The sequence below is a fragment of the Centruroides vittatus genome, unplaced genomic scaffold (assembly GCF_030686945.1).
Source record: "Centruroides vittatus isolate TY-2023 unplaced genomic scaffold, ASM3068694v2 contig_927, whole genome shotgun sequence".
In the NCBI taxonomy this organism is placed as follows: Eukaryota; Metazoa; Arthropoda; class Arachnida; order Scorpiones; family Buthidae; genus Centruroides; species Centruroides vittatus.
The window spans coordinates 2,052,138-2,070,817 of record NW_027122613.1 but is presented as its reverse complement, the minus strand read 5'-3'; the positions used below and the strand labels follow the sequence as shown (position 1 = coordinate 2,070,817).

At 24.3% G+C, this 18,680-nt stretch overlaps 1 protein-coding gene across 3 annotated transcripts in view; it reads right to left on the bottom strand.

Moving 5' to 3' along the window:
- The window catches only part of LOC136984755 (synaptogenesis protein syg-2-like), a 59,898-nt gene that overhangs the window by 27,202 nt on the left and 14,016 nt on the right, over positions 1–18,680 (bottom strand). For 2 of the 3 annotated variants that reach the window (XM_067281865.1, XM_067281867.1), the window contains exon 2: positions 3,144–3,482. The exons of the other annotated variant lie outside the window; for it this stretch is intronic. In XM_067281865.1, the coding sequence (XP_067137966.1) occupies positions 3,144–3,482 (339 nt within the window). The remainder of the gene's footprint in view (positions 1–3,143; positions 3,483–18,680) is intronic. 3 annotated transcript variants of the gene reach the window in all.

Genomic DNA, 18,680 nt, shown 5'->3' with positions numbered 1-18,680 from the left:
ATAAAAAAAGTATTATTTATATTAATTATTATTTTCATTATTACGAAATTAATTATAAATTATCACTTGTTAAAATTAATTATTAAAAAACTTCTGTTAGATAGCATTTTTATTATTTAGGTACACAGTCATTAAAGATTAAATGATACGTATATATAATAAAACACATCATTCGATACCATATTTGACACAGAATTTCGATTGAAAAATTGATATATATATATTTATTTTTATTATTATTTAAAATATTTATTTTTATCTTAGTTAAATTCTTTGGCATAAGTTTTTAAAATTTTTTTAATTGATTCGGAATAATTTTAAGTATATTATAGTAAAAATAGAATATTTTTTATTTAATTTTACTTACAACAATGTTTCTTCGTTAATATTTTTTTATATAAAATATTTTTCATATTCTTTTATAAAATATTCCAAAAAAGTTTTTCTTTTTTTTAAATAATATGAACTATAGTAAACAATTTAATTTTTTTTTTTCAATTTTCTTTTATAAGAATTTTTACAGAATGGAGCATTTGCTATTTTAGTTCATTATCTTTACTAAAAGTAAAATAAAAAAAAAATTATTATTAAAACTTTTCCATATTTGCCATGAAATTATTTAAATTGAAGAATATTTTCTTTTTATTTCTATTATTATTATTATTATTATAAAATGAACTTTTTAATGTAAAACTGAATATATTTTAATTAGAATTTATATTTAAATACATAAGAAAAATTATAATTTTTTTTCTGTTAAAACAACATCATTAAAATTAATAATTTAGTTTTTCTCTTTTACCATAATTCATTCCTAACATATCGTGCAGACTTTCCTTTTATATTTGAATATTAAAGTCATTTAAAATTGTTTAAATTTCTGTATAAATATTTAATTTACCTCTTTAGAATTTTAGATTTTATAAAATCTATAGAGATATTTAATGTAAATTATATTTTATTTTTCCATTTTTTTATGAATCGTTTGTTGATTATAATAATTGAAATATTTAGAATTATTCGAATTAGTTCTCAAAATTAATATATTAAACAATAATTTCACTTTACTTAATAATTCCATTAATCATAATAATGTCTTATCTCGTTATACTAACAATGGTAATAGAAATTCAGTATAATAAGCGTAAATTATAGCGGTTTACGCTAATTATCAGTATATTAGTGTAATAAAACTATTCGTAAAGTGCATGAGATATAAATAAAATATATTTTAAAACAATATCTACTTAATATATTTTATTTTCGGTATGTAGTATAGTTTCTAAGATAGATTTGACTAACTATATAATCGAACTGAGATCAATATGGCAGCAATAAACAATCTGAATATCGATTTTTCAAAGTATCAAGTGCAGTAAATTCTTATAATTTATTACAGCTATATAAAACTTTCTCATATATTATGAAACTTGGAATTTCTTAAATGTTCTAAAGTCACAAATGCTTAAATTACAAGTTTTTTTAAATGCTGTATGATGGAAAGTTTAATAAATGCAAACTAACTTTATTCTTCAAATAAAATTGCTTTAATATATAAATATATAAATATAATATCTGTAATATTTTTTATTATTATGATTTTTTTAAATGTAAAGTGATATTCTGGTAGATTAGTAAAGTTTTATATATATATAAATATAACTTAGATATGAGGGAAAATGTTATTCAGCACAAGCTCATTTAGTTTTTGTACGTGAATGATAAGCATCCAACATCCAAACATCAAAATACCATGAAGAAGATTGTATCTTAATGCATCTGCTATTTTGCTAGCGAAGAGGTATTTTATCTCTATATTAAGGATCTCGTCATCCTTTTAATAGAAGAGAGTTTTTCCTTAAAAACTTCATCTTATACACTTTCACATGTAAGTAAATATAACTCATGAATAATCTCACCTTTATAAAATGCATAATGCTTAAAATATTTAAAACCATTCAAGCGATTTACTTAAGAGCAAAAATAATAAAATAAAATTTATTCGATACTTTTTGGGCGTTATGAGCTGTTCCTAGCCATGCAAATGTAGAATTTACACGAAAGTGTTCATGATATATTATGAAATCTTTAGAAAAAATTGTAGAAGATATCAAAAATAATAGCTAAATAATACTATAAAAGGAAAAGCAGATAGCGCTTTCTAATACATTAAAATTTAGCGAGCGTTAAACATGCAAAGAAAGCATATTAAACGATCCATCATAATGTTTAAGAAATGTTCTATATTGCTTATTAAATAATTTCCTCGTACGTCTATACTTATCTGAATTAAAGATAGTTTTTAATGGATTTCACAGTGTTAAAAGAAAGATGAGAATAAGAAATTGGAGAGTAAATTTACAAAACTGAAGAAGTGCTGAAAGGCAGATCACTTTAGGTAGTCAAGAAGACAATAAGGTGACGTAAGAAGATTGCGATAGTTACTTGGATAGAAATGAAGAGAAATTGTTGGAGCGTGCTAAATCTCACAGTGACGATGTGCACGACTTACAATGCATCTAATGGGTAAGATGTTCTTTATGACGACATAACTTCTGAAAAGATCGTGATTCATCTCTTCCACAATACTTTACAAAATCGCATTCTCAAAAAGAATTTTTGATTTTTTTCTAAAAAAAAAAAAATCCTTACGAATTTCCTTTATTCTCTTCCAGTTATAATTATCATTGCCAACTTCGTAATTATGCCATTTTACTACTCTCCTTAACCAACCAAACTGAAAAAATCTCAGCATTTTCGACCCCACTTCTTTATATTAAAAATAGTAATTTTTTTCCTTCGTTAAAAAAGTAATTATCTCATCAAAACTTATATTTTTCATCAATATTTATAACAATCCCCTTACTTTATATTGCTCTTGATCTTTTCGTGATATGAACATTCAAATTTATCTCAATTAAAATTTGTTTTATTTAATTAGTTAAATAAATAAATAAATATTAAAATTTAAAAACATTTTTCTTAAAATTTACCTAGATAATTGACTGAAATAATGGAAAAATGAATGGTAGATTTATTTGAAATCTATTCTACTACTCCTGTAATTCAGACACGTAAAGAGATGCTAAAATCAGTATATTAGACTTCCTAAATATGCTATTGAGGGAAAAGAAGAACATTACCAGTGATTTTTAATAGAACATCTTGTGTTTCTGTTCTGGCTCGCCTGTACTCCACTCTGCACTTATATTGCCCTTCATCTTCCTTCCTCAGGTATTCAATTCTCAAGATAGATGGAGATACAGAAGAATTGTAGTGGGATCTTTTTTGATAATCTTCTCTTGGGAAATGTCTGGCTTCGTTGAGAAATGTTTCCCTCGCATCGATGGTATATATAGGACGATTACCTGATTCACCCCTGTACCATAGTATCAACGATATGTCGTCTTCTAGTGATGTTGAATTCAGGTCACACGGTAGTTCCACTTTTCCTCCGACAAGAGCATGGAAAACTGGCACAGCTATAGGGGAATACAAAATGAACTTATTACCACAATGGGTGAGTGCATTGTCCTCGTTTGTCACTTTTTTTTACAGCGGATCGTCTTGAAATATGTCGCCACACCCACTTGGAGTAGTCGAAGAAAACTATCTTTCCGGTAGAAAATTAAAGTCTCACGAGGTCAAATTATAATGGTAATTATTTTATGCTGTAATAATTGCACTAGTCATCTGCTGCCTTGTACATGAAACAGGCAACCGACATCAATAAAGATACAGAGGAGAGACGTTCTAATTTTGTTCAATGTGATCCTTCAGTGTCACGCAAACAGCATCTTAATAATCAAATGCAATATCATGGACCACTAACTAAGCTAATGTAAAATGACTAGCTGATTAACTTAATTTTTATTCCTATCCGATGAGATCTTTATCGTAACTACTCATAGAAGAAATGACAGTTTTAAATTTATCCATACGTAGACAGTTATTTATAACCGCAATTTTAGTTTTAAGAGGAAATTTAATTATCGATTTAATTTATAAATTATTTTAATTTTCTTAATTAATTAATTAATTTATTTATTTATTTTTCGCGTGTTACTTGCAAAGTTAATATCATATTATTTTACGCGAGTTTAGATAACAATTTTTAACTCGACTATAGTTAATCGCATTTATATTAATTTAATTACTTCTTAAACGCGATTAAATTTATATTGATTAAAACATTTTATTAGCTACTGGATTTTAAATAAGTTATTAAAACTGTTAAATTTACTAATAAATTGGGAGTTAATGCTTCAGGAAAAAAATAAATAAAGTATAGGCCTATGTAAAAAAATTTCAAAAAAATGAAATAATATAAAATTTATATAAATTTTAATACTGATATTTTCAATTTTAAAATATGTTAGTATAATAATAATAAAGCAATTCATTCTCACATTAATTTAATTCATTAATTTTCATGGAAGAAAATTAAATTTTTTATATGAATGATATATACATAAATTAAACTTAAATTTTAGTAAAAAACGAAAAGGAATAATAAATTAAATTTTCATATTAAGTAGAGCAAAATTATAAAAAAAATTAAAGTAAAAAATTATAATTATTTTTTCAAAGTCCTTAATATTGTATAAATGAATAAAGATACTGAAAATTTATATTTATTTATTAAAAAAATGTTAATAAAATTCAAATTTTTATAAAGTAATACAATAAAAAACTAATTAAAAATTTAAATAAAATTTTTTAATATATTTTTTTAAATAATTTTATCAATTTCTTTATAATGTAGAGATTTAAAATTGACATTTTTAAATATTTATTTACTGTTGTTTTCAGGCAATATTTAAAAAATTGCTGAAGTATATAGTTGTGTTAAGCTATTTTACTATTGAATTTTACTTACTGAACAGTAACTAAATCTGTATATATATTAGATATACATATTCTACTATAAATTAGCTAATTTCCATTATAATTATATCGTAACAATGCATATCTGATTTATGAATTATTTAAACGTATATAAATAACTATTTTCCATATTATTTAGTTGTATATTAATAAAGAATTTAAGAAAAGTTTCAAAATTTTCAAAGGTTGTATTCTAAGAAAATTTGCTAAAGTGCAGTAGTCCTGTGGGTTGTGTTAACCTTTAAAAATATTAAATTTATGCTGCATTTTAGAGTTAGTATACGTCATAGGCAGCTGCTTTCTGTAGTTTTTTCCTTTTTTTCCCCGTTTGTTTTTTTCTAGACATCTTGCAGAAAACAGTAGATCGATAATTTATCTGTTGTTTAACAAATTTTGCTTTGTTTTAGTGTGATATATTTATTTTAGCCCTTTTTTTTCTACAAGAAAAAATATATATAGATGTGACAAGAAACTTTTGAAAAATAGAAAAAGAAAGTATGTAGAAGTTTTATCCCTGTCTTTTATTTTTAAACAATTTATTTGACAAACTAAACAGGTTGAGTAATTCATTTTGCAACATGTACAACTAACTTTACTTGATTTAATGCTGTTTTCTTTTGCTATTTATTATTATTTTCCTGTATCCATTAGTAAAAATATGAGTAATTTTTACTTTATATTTATAAAATGATGTTTTTTAATATAAAAATTTAATATTTTAACCATAAAAAGCTTGAATGTAATATTATGATACTTTTTAATTATTGTAATTATTTAGTTAATTATTTCTCTTTATAAATAATGCAATTTTTAATATTCTTCTATGAAACATTTTGTTTCTATTTTCTTTGTAATTTTTGAAAGATGATACTTCATTATAAAATTTTCATTAAACTTACATTAAATATATTCATGTATAAACAATAGAGTAATAGAAAAAATTATATAAGAAAGATGAAAAAGATTCACGAGATTTAATACTGAATTAATTACAGTATAAATTTATCATTTTTTATCTATAAATAAGATTTTTAAAAAATAAGTAAATGCTCTTAATTTAATTTTGTTTTCAAATAAATTATTTAAGATAATAAAATTGTAATATGTTAAACTGAAAAATTACTTAGTATAAATTAAGTACAGTATACAGTTTTTTTAAAAGTTGTGCCATTGTTATTAGTAATTTTATTAATGTTTTATTTTAATAAGATGGATATTTTTAACGAGATAAAACTGAAGTGAAATTCTTTAAAAGTTTGTTGAGAAATTTATAAAAATTTAATTGCGTGTTAAAAGAAAAATTGAACAATTACTTTAACCTAAGGCTATTTATTCCATTATTGCATCACTTGGTTTCCACTTGTCCAAAAGTTTACCCCATGTGACCCAAAGTTGTAGTAACGAGCATTCTAGTTCAACTTGTTATTTGGTTCAATGGCACTAACAAAAGAACGCGAAAATCACTTTATCGCGTACTTTCTTCATCCAGAACAGACAAGACTTTCTTTACTTCTAGGCAGTAATTAGATTGCTATGGTTCTCGGCAACATCCAGTTATTCTACTCGTAACAGCTGTCAATCATACAGAATTCCAGTTTTACCGCAAAGTGAATTATCTTTTTTTTTCCTTTTTTTTTATCTTCTTTCCTTCAATCAGGATTCATTCATGCGTCACAATCGACAACGTCGTTTTCTATCAGCCACTATCAGCAAAGGGTAAAAGTAGATATTTAGACCACAAACAGCTTACCTCCTGAACAGGATGGTTTCTCCACACCGGAAATTAACAGTACGGGTAGTGGAAGCAGCAAACACGAACAAAAGCCCCACCAACTCGACTCCCTCTCCAAAGCTGATATGAACGTGATGGTTTTCAACTGTAGGTAATTTGCAAACAGTTGCCTAGAGACCTCGTTCATTCCCAGAAGGAATAAAGGATTTGGCTACATTTTATCTGTTAAATTTCCTCCGATTTTAGATCCAATCTTAAAATAGAATTTTTGTATATTTTCTAACCATTTGACCCGGAGGCTATCGTAAAATGTAATGGGAAACGGGATAGCGTTTTTTTCCTCCTCCTCTTCCTCCTCTTCTCTTCCTCCTGCTCCATTTTAGATTTCTGATCTCTTCTGGGAAAAGATATAGGCCTATACATCTATGTATATACAAATGTATTATTACCGAATATAAATGGTTTTACACCACAAAAGCAAATTTATCCATTGAAAGTTGCAGATAGAAAAAGGGAGAGAGCGAGACAAATTTATTTATTTCTTTGTAATATGAATAGATTAAATGTTTTTGAAATGTACGAAAAATTCTTCTAAAACGACGAAGATATCATTTTTTACAATAATTTCTTTTTCCATAATACAAAAATTTAACGCGATAATTTGAAAACATATAAGCTCTTGAAAAAATTTAAAAATTTGCAATGTTAGTAAAAAAAACACAAGCATATTCTTTCGTTTTAGATTAAGAATAAACAAAAACAGTTATTTTTATCGACTCGGCCACGAAGTGAGAATGAAATGGCGCATTCTTATACTCTCCACGTCTCCTATTTATAGCTTCATTACCATCAAAATATCAGAAACACGTATGAAGAGATAGGAGAAAAACAATAGTTAAATTCTTATCACAAATTATAAAACACTATAGATCAAGAGATAATGAGAATTTAACAATTTCTCTACGATTTATTCTAAAGAGATTAGTTTTTGAAGGAGGAAGAAGAATTTTATTGTCAAAACGTCACCTCTTTAACATTTACGAATATTGCGTGATGCTATTACTAACTAACAGATAAGACTCTAATATGAAAAAGATTTATGATGTCCAATTGGCTCATTTATGTCATTACCTGACATCATTTCTACTCTTTTAAATAAAATATTTTTGAAAATATATATTTAATTTTTATTATTACATTATCTGCTATGCATAAAAAAAAATAATTTTGTTAATGTAGGCTATTAAAACTTTATAATAACTCCATTAAATTTTAAAACATAATTTGCGTAGATGCAGTACTGGAATTAGACTTGTTGTGGCCCATTTCTATAACACGTAATAGGCCCTTCCTCTCCACCAAATAATAATAAATGTAGAAATATGAGGCCCCAAACTATAGACTCATAACGCGAGACCTTAAGCTGAGGCTTATTTAGTTTACATGTAAAATTCGACTTTCCATGGATGCATTCATTCCCTACAAGCAGAGATGAATGGAGATAGTTGCTCATGGCTAAAGCATACATAAATACTACTCATAAAGTGTGAAGAAATAACTTCTAAGTATATTTATATTAGTGTTATGAAAGTATTAACAGATTATTATTAAAATTTTCTAATTTAAATTGAATTTTATAAATTTTCGTTAATGTAACTATCACAGATTGCAACAGGAAATTAAACTAATTGGATGAGCAAGTGGTTGTATGATTATTTGTAACTTGGAAACAGTAGTTTAGTCAGCTTAAAATCTTTACAAGGATTTAGAATAATATTGCAATTAGTAAAGATATTTCAAAATTAATTTTAAAACAAGTTAAAACTAAACCTTTATCATTGTTATCAGTTTGATAACTAAATTTACAAGATTAGTAGGAAACTTTATATCATTTAAAATTAATTACTTCTGAATTTAATATATACTAATTTATTTATATAACCATATATTAAATATATAGTTTTATATAATACATAAACAAGAATGTACATAAATTATTCTATATCAAATTTTAAACGCTCTACAGTAGCTTATATAACAATTTTCATATTAAAATATTTTAAAATGGAAATAATTTAATTTCTAAATAATAGAGAAAATTAAAATTTATAAAACTCTTATTTTAATTTACTTTTAGTAATAAAAAACATAGCCTATATATATTATATATATATATATATCTGGAATTAAAGATTTTAAACTAAAAAATTTTTAAATATTAATTCAATTTATTACTTAGAAAATTAAATTTGATTTAAATTTAATTTAAATTTGTTTATTTCCATTTATTTATTTATTTATTTTACTACTATATTCTAAAATAAAAATTGAAAATATTTTAATTTTTTAAATAATATTAATGCTTATAAAATTTTTATTTTCACATGTTTTAACAAGAATAAAAACAAATTTTTAAATTAAAAATTATAAAATAAAAAATTTTAAATTGAAGAATTACTAACTTTTATTTTATTTTTTTAATTCCAAATATATATTTTCTATTGAATTTTATCTTGAAATAAAATTTTCTTTACTGATATAAAAATTCTAGTATAGAAATTCGAGAATAAAACATTTCTGGAATAGAAATTTTTGAAACAAAACTTCTGGAATAAAATTTATTTTTTTATTTTTTCCTTTAAAAAATCTAGTATTTAATATATGTAACCGGTAAGAAATTTTTCTTTTCTAGAATAAAAAAATGAATAAATAAAATGATTGACACGTGACTTTCTAAAATATAAATTTTAGAATAAATTTGAGTTGAAAATTCGAATATAAGATACTTTTGTTTTAAAGAAAATGTTTCCGGAATAAAATTGAAATAAAATTGAAATTCTAGAAAAATAATTTCTAGAATTAAAATTTTGAAATAAAATTAATTGTATAAATTTTTAAATTTTTTATTACAAAATTCAAATATGCAATTAAAACTTGTGGACGACGGCCACTGACTTAAATATTAAAAATGGCCGTTGTTCGGAGGTCATTTTGTATTAATTTTTTTCAAAAAAGTATCGAACAAAATGGTCGCTGTTTAGAGGTGTCCGCTGTTGGGAGGTGGTCGTTGTTGGAGGATCAACTGTATTTAAAGAATTTTCGCAATAATATGAATAATTAAAAGAAATAAATTATATTTTATATATGTTTTTTTAACTAAAAATTCCTTTAAAATTTACAGAATTTTTAAGCAAATTGAAATAATTTCAAAGGAAAAATTTTCAGTTTACAATACAAAATTCCATTACGTTTTCGTTAATTAAATTTATTAAAAGATTTTAAATTAATTAAAATTTCTAATTTAAAATCTTAATCTTATTCACTGATATATTATTACAGAAATATCTCTTCCAGAAGACTATTGAATTTTCAATTTTTTTTTTAATATCACTTCTTATATCAATTAAATTCAGTTTGATGAGATTAATATAAAAGTCGATTAATTATATTATATAATTATATTAATAGATTCAAAAGTATTTAATTAATTAATTAAATTTTTCTTCGATTGATTATAATTAAAAAATTAATAGAAATTAAAAAATGGAATAAAATAATTTTCATCTGTTGTTGTTTATATGGTTAATTAATGTGATTAATTAACTTTCTATAATTACTGGTTGATGTTATTTGTTTATATTTAATCTATATTTATGGTATAAAATTACTTAATTAATATTTTAATTGCCAATTTTAATTTATATTTATGAAAATAGACGAATTTTCCTGCAAGAAATTGCTGATTTAGTTACTAAATTCATTCTTAACAACCAATAAACGCCTCGTTAATAAAAATGACGTTATAAATTTAAAATATAATGTAAAAATTATGAATTATTACAATATTTTTTCTCTTCCTTTAACACTTTCGTACATTATATCGATCTTTCAGCAGCTCATATGCATTTGATATTTTCTGTCCTTAAGTCATTTATACTGCATATTATTTATACATGTATAATATATATAAAATTTGGCATTTTGTTTTGTTGATTAAGCTATAATTTTCACATTTTACTCTTCTGTTATTTCCAACTATAGATTCTTTATATATTATATAAGGGCATTTTAAATCGCATCTTCTCTTCTGTACAACGAATCGATGAAGTCTTATGTGTACAACTACCCAGTCAGTGTATCTTGGTGATAACAGCAGTTTAGACCCATTCGATTATCTGAATATACAGCATTAAATAAGACTTATATCATGTGCCATTTGAAAAGTAGAATTTATGTAAATCCCGCATATTCCTGAACCGTTCCGCCATGTTATTTTTATAGATATTGGTAGGTAAATGTATATGTATATTGCTTATATAATTCAGGAAGTTTTTAGAAGGTATATGAAATAAAATACATACTTTTAAATGATAGAATTAAATTTTTCTCTGTATAGTAACGCTTTGAACAAGAGTTATAATAATGATTTAAATAATTTAAATTTATAAATTTGAATTCATTTCATTAATTTAGATGAAAATATAATTTTTGGCTACAGTGATTTTATATATTTAAAATTATGTTAATAAATAGTGAAGATTATAAAATAATATAGTGTTGATTAGTGAAGGTTCATTGCTTACATATTTAATTATTTAAAAAAAACAGCTAAAATAAGCCGTAACAAACCTTAAACATTCAATAATCGAGCAGGGATTTTTTTCTTAAAAATCTCTGCTCAATTATCATATCACATTTTTTAATGTAAAATTTTATAAATTTAAACTTCATAAAACAAAAATTTCAACGTTGCAACAAGAAATGCCCAAGGAATTTATACTTTTAAGAAGTTTACAGACAAGAGAATCTTCATTAAAACAATTTTTAAACAATTTCAATTAATATTTATTAAATATATTTAATTTATTCAATAATTAACAAATGATCTTGTAGAATTTAATAAAATTTCTCATAAATAAAGGTTTTCTGGATAAAGGAAAGAGCTTGTTGTTCCTTATAAATACTTAAAAATATAATTTATGTTATTTTAAATAAATTTATAAATAAAAACAACTTTAAATAAAACTCAAATAATTTTAATTGATACTCCATAAATATACTTAATTCTATAATAATTAAAACATTCGGTTGTGGAATTTAGTAAAGTAAACTTATTAACAAAATGTTTTAAAAAAATAAAATGTTCTCTGGATAAGAGAATGCCCCTATTCTTCGTTATAATGTTTAATTTCTAAAGAGAATAAAAAATCCAATCAGGAAATTAATCTCTAAACATAGTAATTAACATTATCATCGAGCGAATATACAAATTATCCAAAGCAGGGGAATTATCTATCATTTTTAAGACTGATAAAGCATTTTCCATTAAAATTTTATTATATATTTTATGGATATTTATCATTCATTCCGTAACTCATTCTATTAAATTTTCATAGCAAACATTATTCCTCCAAATATTTAATGATAATTTTTACGGTTTTTTGTAGGTAATTTCATCTTTATGGAAATATATATTCTTTAAATTGAAATTAATAATTGATATAAAAATCTTACAGTGATCCTTTATGAATTATTAATATACGATCTATTTAATAAATATTTATAGAGAATTTTTTTTATCGTTTATAGATTATACTCACGCAAATTTTACTTTTTCCCCCCTTTAAAAAAACCAATTATATAACTATTTTAGAATTTTAAAAAGTTCATAGACACTTTTATTCATTAATAACCATAATAAAAGTAGCGAGTGTTTCTGATCGAAGACTTTTCTTTTCGATTCATTACTTTTTTTATTGTTTCTGTCTTTTGTTCGATCTAATGCAATTTGTCTTTACTCAATCATAAAAATATAAGCTTAATTCATTGCTTTTTTATCATCTTTAATTAAATTCTTTCAAGAGAATTTCCTTAGTTTAAAATGAAAGTCAAAAGTATCCTTCGAAATTCATTATTATTAACTAGCAACGATGCAAGATTAGTTTAATATTATTCTTAAATTATATATAAATTTTATATAATTTATTCTCTACACAACGTTAAAGTTTAATAAATATATAATTAATTAAATTTTTTCTTTCATTAAAGTGAAGCGACACGAAGCGAAGAGGTGCTATGCGATACTCAGGCATAAACTTTAAAAAAAGATATTTTTTGTTGTAATTTGGGTAAGAGAACAAACTAAATAATGCACATAAATCTCTTATCTTTGAGCAAGCATTGAGAAATAATAATACTATACATAAACACGAAATCTACTTAAACTTTGTTCCTAACGTTACTTCAGGTTCCGTTTACTCTACATATAAATTAAACGTAAGTGCCATAGATTATTGTTCAAATAAACAGCGATACTACAAATACTACATACAATAAATACTTTAAACGTCAACATCATCAATCGTAAAACATTTTGTGATAAGGAGAGAGCTATGCTGCTAAAGCTTGCAGCTAAAAAAGGAAACTTGTAATAGTACTAGATTATAACTAATGGAAAAAGGTTAAACGAGTTTTACAGTTTCGAGTAAACTGCGTTAAAAAGACATAAAAATATATCTACTTTGTAACAATTTTAAATAAAAGAAAGCAATTTTAATTGATATTCAATAAATGAATTTAATTTAAACACTTATTAACGTATAGAATCTAATAAATTAGTTATAAAAGGAATCGTTAAATTAAACGTTTAATTAATAAAAGTTTATAAGGTTTATTTACTATTTAAAATTTATATTTTTAGTAGTATTTATTTCTGTAAAATTCTTTTTAAAAAATTTTGTTTTTGTCCATAAGGACAATGATCGATTGTTCTTCACTTTCTTCCTCATTCGAAACGCGATATAACGCATCGCGAGTCGCTTAGCGTAAAGTATCTCAAATTTAACAAATAATATTGATCTAGATATACAAAAATATTGGAAAAAATTGCATTTCCTATAAAACGTATACATTTTTACATGATAAAAGAGAAAAGTTTTTTTTTATTGCATTTCTTTTATATATAATAAACTTTCATATCGTCCCGTCGCAACGATATGAAAACGGCGATATTTCAAGAAGTGTTCATTGTGGGTAAGTGCTATTGTGGAAATTTTGTTTCTACAAGTTATTCAAAGTATTTTTAGTTTTTGTTATTACTTCGTTGTTCATTTTAAATAGTCGCTTAAATGATACGTGCAGCGACATCGCGTCGCTATGCAATCTTTATGAAAACTAATTACGAATTGAAAAAGTATATAAAATTAATTACATTAATAATTAACTTTATATTTTATATACGTATGAATTGTAATTATATTTTCAATTTATCGTTAAATTTAGAATAATTATTATTAAGTAAATAAAACAACAAAAACAAAGTTTGATACATTTGAAATATTTAGCAATGATAAATATGTATTAAAAAACATAATAAATATTTAATTTAGCACTTTAAAATTCTGAGAGACTTTCTTATTTACAATTTAATTAGTCAAATAAATTATTCGTAAGTTTTTATAAATAATTACAAAGTTGATAACTCATTTCGTATGCATTTAGTACTTCATTTATTTTTATATTTACAAGAATTTTCATAAATCTGAATAGAATATTACCAATAAAATACAAAGAATTGGCATGTAATTTGGTGGTGAGATGTCAAAATAAATGGTGAGAATTTTTATATATTGCAAGTGTGTATCTTAACGAGGTTGCTTCTCACGTAATTCATAACATGATTTTGTTGTTATCGACAGGAATCAGCACATCCTGCAATGATTTAGTTCACATGCTCATCAACTCAGATAAAGCAGTATATAGCTGTGCTGCACCATAAACGATACAACTATTCTCATTTTACGTTCTTCTGATACGATGTGAAGAAGATTCGGAGGTAATCCCATAGTCTACCATTATTTACGGCAGACATAAAGTCTACAGTTGACATAAAGGATTAAGTTAATTGATGAGAGTTAGAAAATTTGTTATTAAGTGTTAAGTACGTGCTGGCTTTTATATAACTAATCAAACAATACAGGGTTCGAAGCTAAGATAGCGCGTGTTTATATTACAAACAAACTTTCGGTCATTACGCCTCATGAATCAAAAAGCAATTTTACATGTTACTATACATTTAATAACTTTTGGTATCTGTTATATAGTCTTATATGAATGTTCTCAATCGTTACAATGATACATTAATTTAATTACGTTCGGAATTTAATGATGAGGATAAAATATAGTTATCAGCAAAGTATGCATAAAGTTTATTTGATAAAATGTTTGTAAGTAGCGTGATGCTGAGATGAATGATTTGTAAACTACTTAGGTTGGCTGAATCATCAAAAGTTTAATGCATTTCTATTGTAAAAGAGAATATAGAAAACTGAAAATTCAGCATTCTTCACTTGAGAAAATGTACTAATAAATGGGAAATATTAAAGAAAGTTATAAAATATAATTACCAAAACTCTTACTTATTGAGATGTAAACATGCTTATTTTTATTTTTAATCAATTATTTAAACTTTATCATCACGCATCTTTATTAATTAATTGTGAAAGCCATATATATATATCCAATGTGTGAAATAAAAATAGTGATTATAATAAAAATTCTAGTCTATAAGATAATTATCGAAGTTATACCATTACTTCAATCATTTTATCTTCAGAGGCGAAAGCAATTTAATCACAATTATGGGCTATACGTTCTATTTTTTTCTTTTTCTTTTTTTCTTTTTTGTAATGTTGCAGCACCCTCGCTACGAAAAAAACACAAAGAAGAGTAACAAAAATGATTGCGGTAAAGAAAATAATTTTCTCAGAAAAATCTTATTGTTAGTTGCAAATGCAAAATTCTTACAGGGATTTGCCATTTTCTTCGATAGAAAGAAGGAAAAAAATTGCAATTCAGCACAAAGTTTTCTAGCACAAAAATGCAAATATATCAACGAATAGTATCTTTAAAGTAGAGAAGGGAACAAGTTCCAGGCGACAAGTTAGTGCTTCACGGTATAAGTGGGGAGGAAAGAAAAAATGAAAGTAGAAATACCTATTCCTTGATAAGAATGATTTTACTACAGACATTGATGGATGACTTTTGAGCACTTTTTCAAGAACAGACATTTTCAGTGCGTACAATAGTGTTAGTTTTTCTTTATATTTTTCATTCAAATCGTACACTGAAACGGAAGCCACGTGACCACACAACCTATAATCCTTCATTACTTTACAATCTACTGTCAACTGACAGTTAAGAAATTGGACTTTGAGTTCACCTCTACTTCAAGTTTTTTTTTTATACAAAACAGAAGATTGGAATGCCTGAATTGGACTTAGCACTCTCACCAATTGATCTTTGGGATCCATATCACATTATCCTAGAAATAAGCCTGGTCGTTGTAGAACTTTTCAAGAAAGAAAAATCATGATAAAATTAAATTTTCATGAAACTTTTCAATAGAAAACAATAAAAATGTTAATAACGATAAATAAATAAACAACTAAACAATAAAATTAACAAAATTACAATTTTAAAAATAAAGAATAAATAAATAAAATCGTGGTAATTGAAAAAAAAAATTGATAAAAACATTAAAATACTTCCTAATTGTTTCATAAAAATGTAAATATTTGTAATTTGTTTACTTTCAACGAAAAAAAGAAAGAAAGCAGTTATACTCAAATTTTTGTATGTAATTTTTTAATGTTAAACAACAAAACATAATTTATCCATTCTAAGAAATTGCTTATGTGGATGAGAAATTACAACTGTTTCTAAACAGATCAATAGAAAATTTGCATATTTAAAGTGAATATATCTAAACAAGATAAATTATTCAAAGTAAAATAATAAGCTGTTGACTCTTTATGTATTGCATTACTTTATAAAACGAAACAAGTTCATTTATCTTTAAAAACATTATGATAAATTTTCTATTTTCTCAAAAGAATTTTTTAAAAAAACAATAATAATAAAATAATATATTAAAATGCTTAATAAATAAGTTTTTAACTAGAAAACAAAACAGTAATATGCATTTTAATAATAGTAATTCTTATAAAAAAAATTTTTATAATGAATTATAAAATAACGTGTGTGAGTTTAATGATCGTTAAATTTTTAAAATATCATTGAATAACTTTATATACGTTCTGTTAATTTAATCTTTTAAAAACTGTATAAAATGTTTATTTAAAAATAAATTAGTGAGTAAATAATTATTTTAAAATGATTTATTAATGTATTTATAAATTTTACATATATTTTAACAATTAATGTGTAATATTTTTATCTTCAATTTTCTATAAATAAAATTGAAAGATATAACAAAAGTTTTAGAACTTTACACTTACTCTAAAGCTTATAAAGTTTTAAGATAGTATTTTCTAGATTATTTTTCCCAGAAATAGCTAAAAGTCTGTTAAATTCGACATTTCTTCCTTTCGAAAAACCGTTTTCTTGGCGAAATGCATCGGTAATAACAGTAACAAAGTTAAGAAGTTTTGGAAGAAAATGACAGGAAATAAAAAAAAGAAGAGGTGCCACAAATGAATTTCATCTTGGCAAATAATGCTATACACGTCCACAGGAAGTGACCACACTGTCCACTTTGTAAGGATTTTCCGTTGCCTCTCGCGATATCATCAGCAGAGTAGATGATTACAAACTATTGAACACAAACAGATAATACACAGACACACGATACAAAATGGGAAACATTATTACTATCTACGTAATCCTTATTCAGTTATATCTTCTCTCGTATGTCCATGATCTAATAGATACACCATCCGGTGCGAAACCAAATGGCAGGTCATTAAAATTGCTCCTCTTTTACATCTCTTAGGCGACGAGTATCGTCACTAATGACCTCTGAGGAGTATTAAATGGTATTCCCTCTTCAGAAACTTCCTTGTTTCTTTCGATAATGGAGTCGGGTTATTTTCACACAAACACAGGCACATAGTGAGTTTCTTGTGTAATTGCACTTAACTCATCGAACAATCGTTAGTACTTGAAAGTTAATGCTCTGCAATCCTTTCTTTTATTTCAAGAATAGAGACAGGATTAATTCCCTTTACGTCGATTAAACTGGCAAAGTGGAAAATAAGGTGACTAGTGTAACTTTACAGTTTAAAAATGAAAAAAAAAATTGCAAATTAATTCTTAAACTTTGCTCCCTTTGCAACCATTCTTCGATATAGTTGCAATTTTATCACTTAGCGACTAATCAATGTCGATCCTAAGTGAATTTTACTTTAATAACCTTTCAAAATGGAAATGTAATGTGAAGTAAATCGGATGTTGTGCAGTGTCAAATTTTTGGTGCATGTAATTGTATTGACACATCGATTGCTAATGCAAAATATCATTTTGTTTGTTGGATGATTGAATTTCGTTTAATCAGGTCGATTTTCATTTTTTTCAGATTTTTATTAATTACATTGAATAAATAAAAATTCTTGCGATAACTTTCATTTAAAATTTTATAATTACATAAAAATATTCATTATACAATTTCCTATGAATTTAGAAAATTGGAATTTTTCTTATTCAAAGAGGAAAGTTACTAATCTTTAAGTAAAGAGAATTGCATGTTATTAGGAAGATTAAACAAGATTCTTACTGAATAAAATTGTTAATTATTTATTATTTTATAAATTTTAATGAGTAGAAATCCTTTTATTTCCACTTTTTTATAAGTTTAAAGAGAGATTTAAAAGATAAAAATATCCTTGTGATCTTTATTTATATAATTATATTTTTATATTTCTCTAAAATAGAAAATCTTACACAATTACAAGAATTAAATACTTTAATCGTTATTTTGTTTACTTAATTTCATTTTAATCACACAGTTTTGATATTTTTCAATTTAAAGCTACCATTATAAATATTCGTCATTAAAAATCACTTAGATATTCAATGAAGTGAATATGAGCAATTTTAAGAAAATTTTCTAAAGCGAATTTTACTTTTAGTACATTTTTAGGCTGCATTTTGAAAAAAAGAAATTGTAGATTTATAAATTCCCACTGTAGTTTGTCTATATGTCTGTCCTTTCTTAATCTCGAGAACGGTGCTAGATAGATGAAAGTTGAGAACACATATCGAA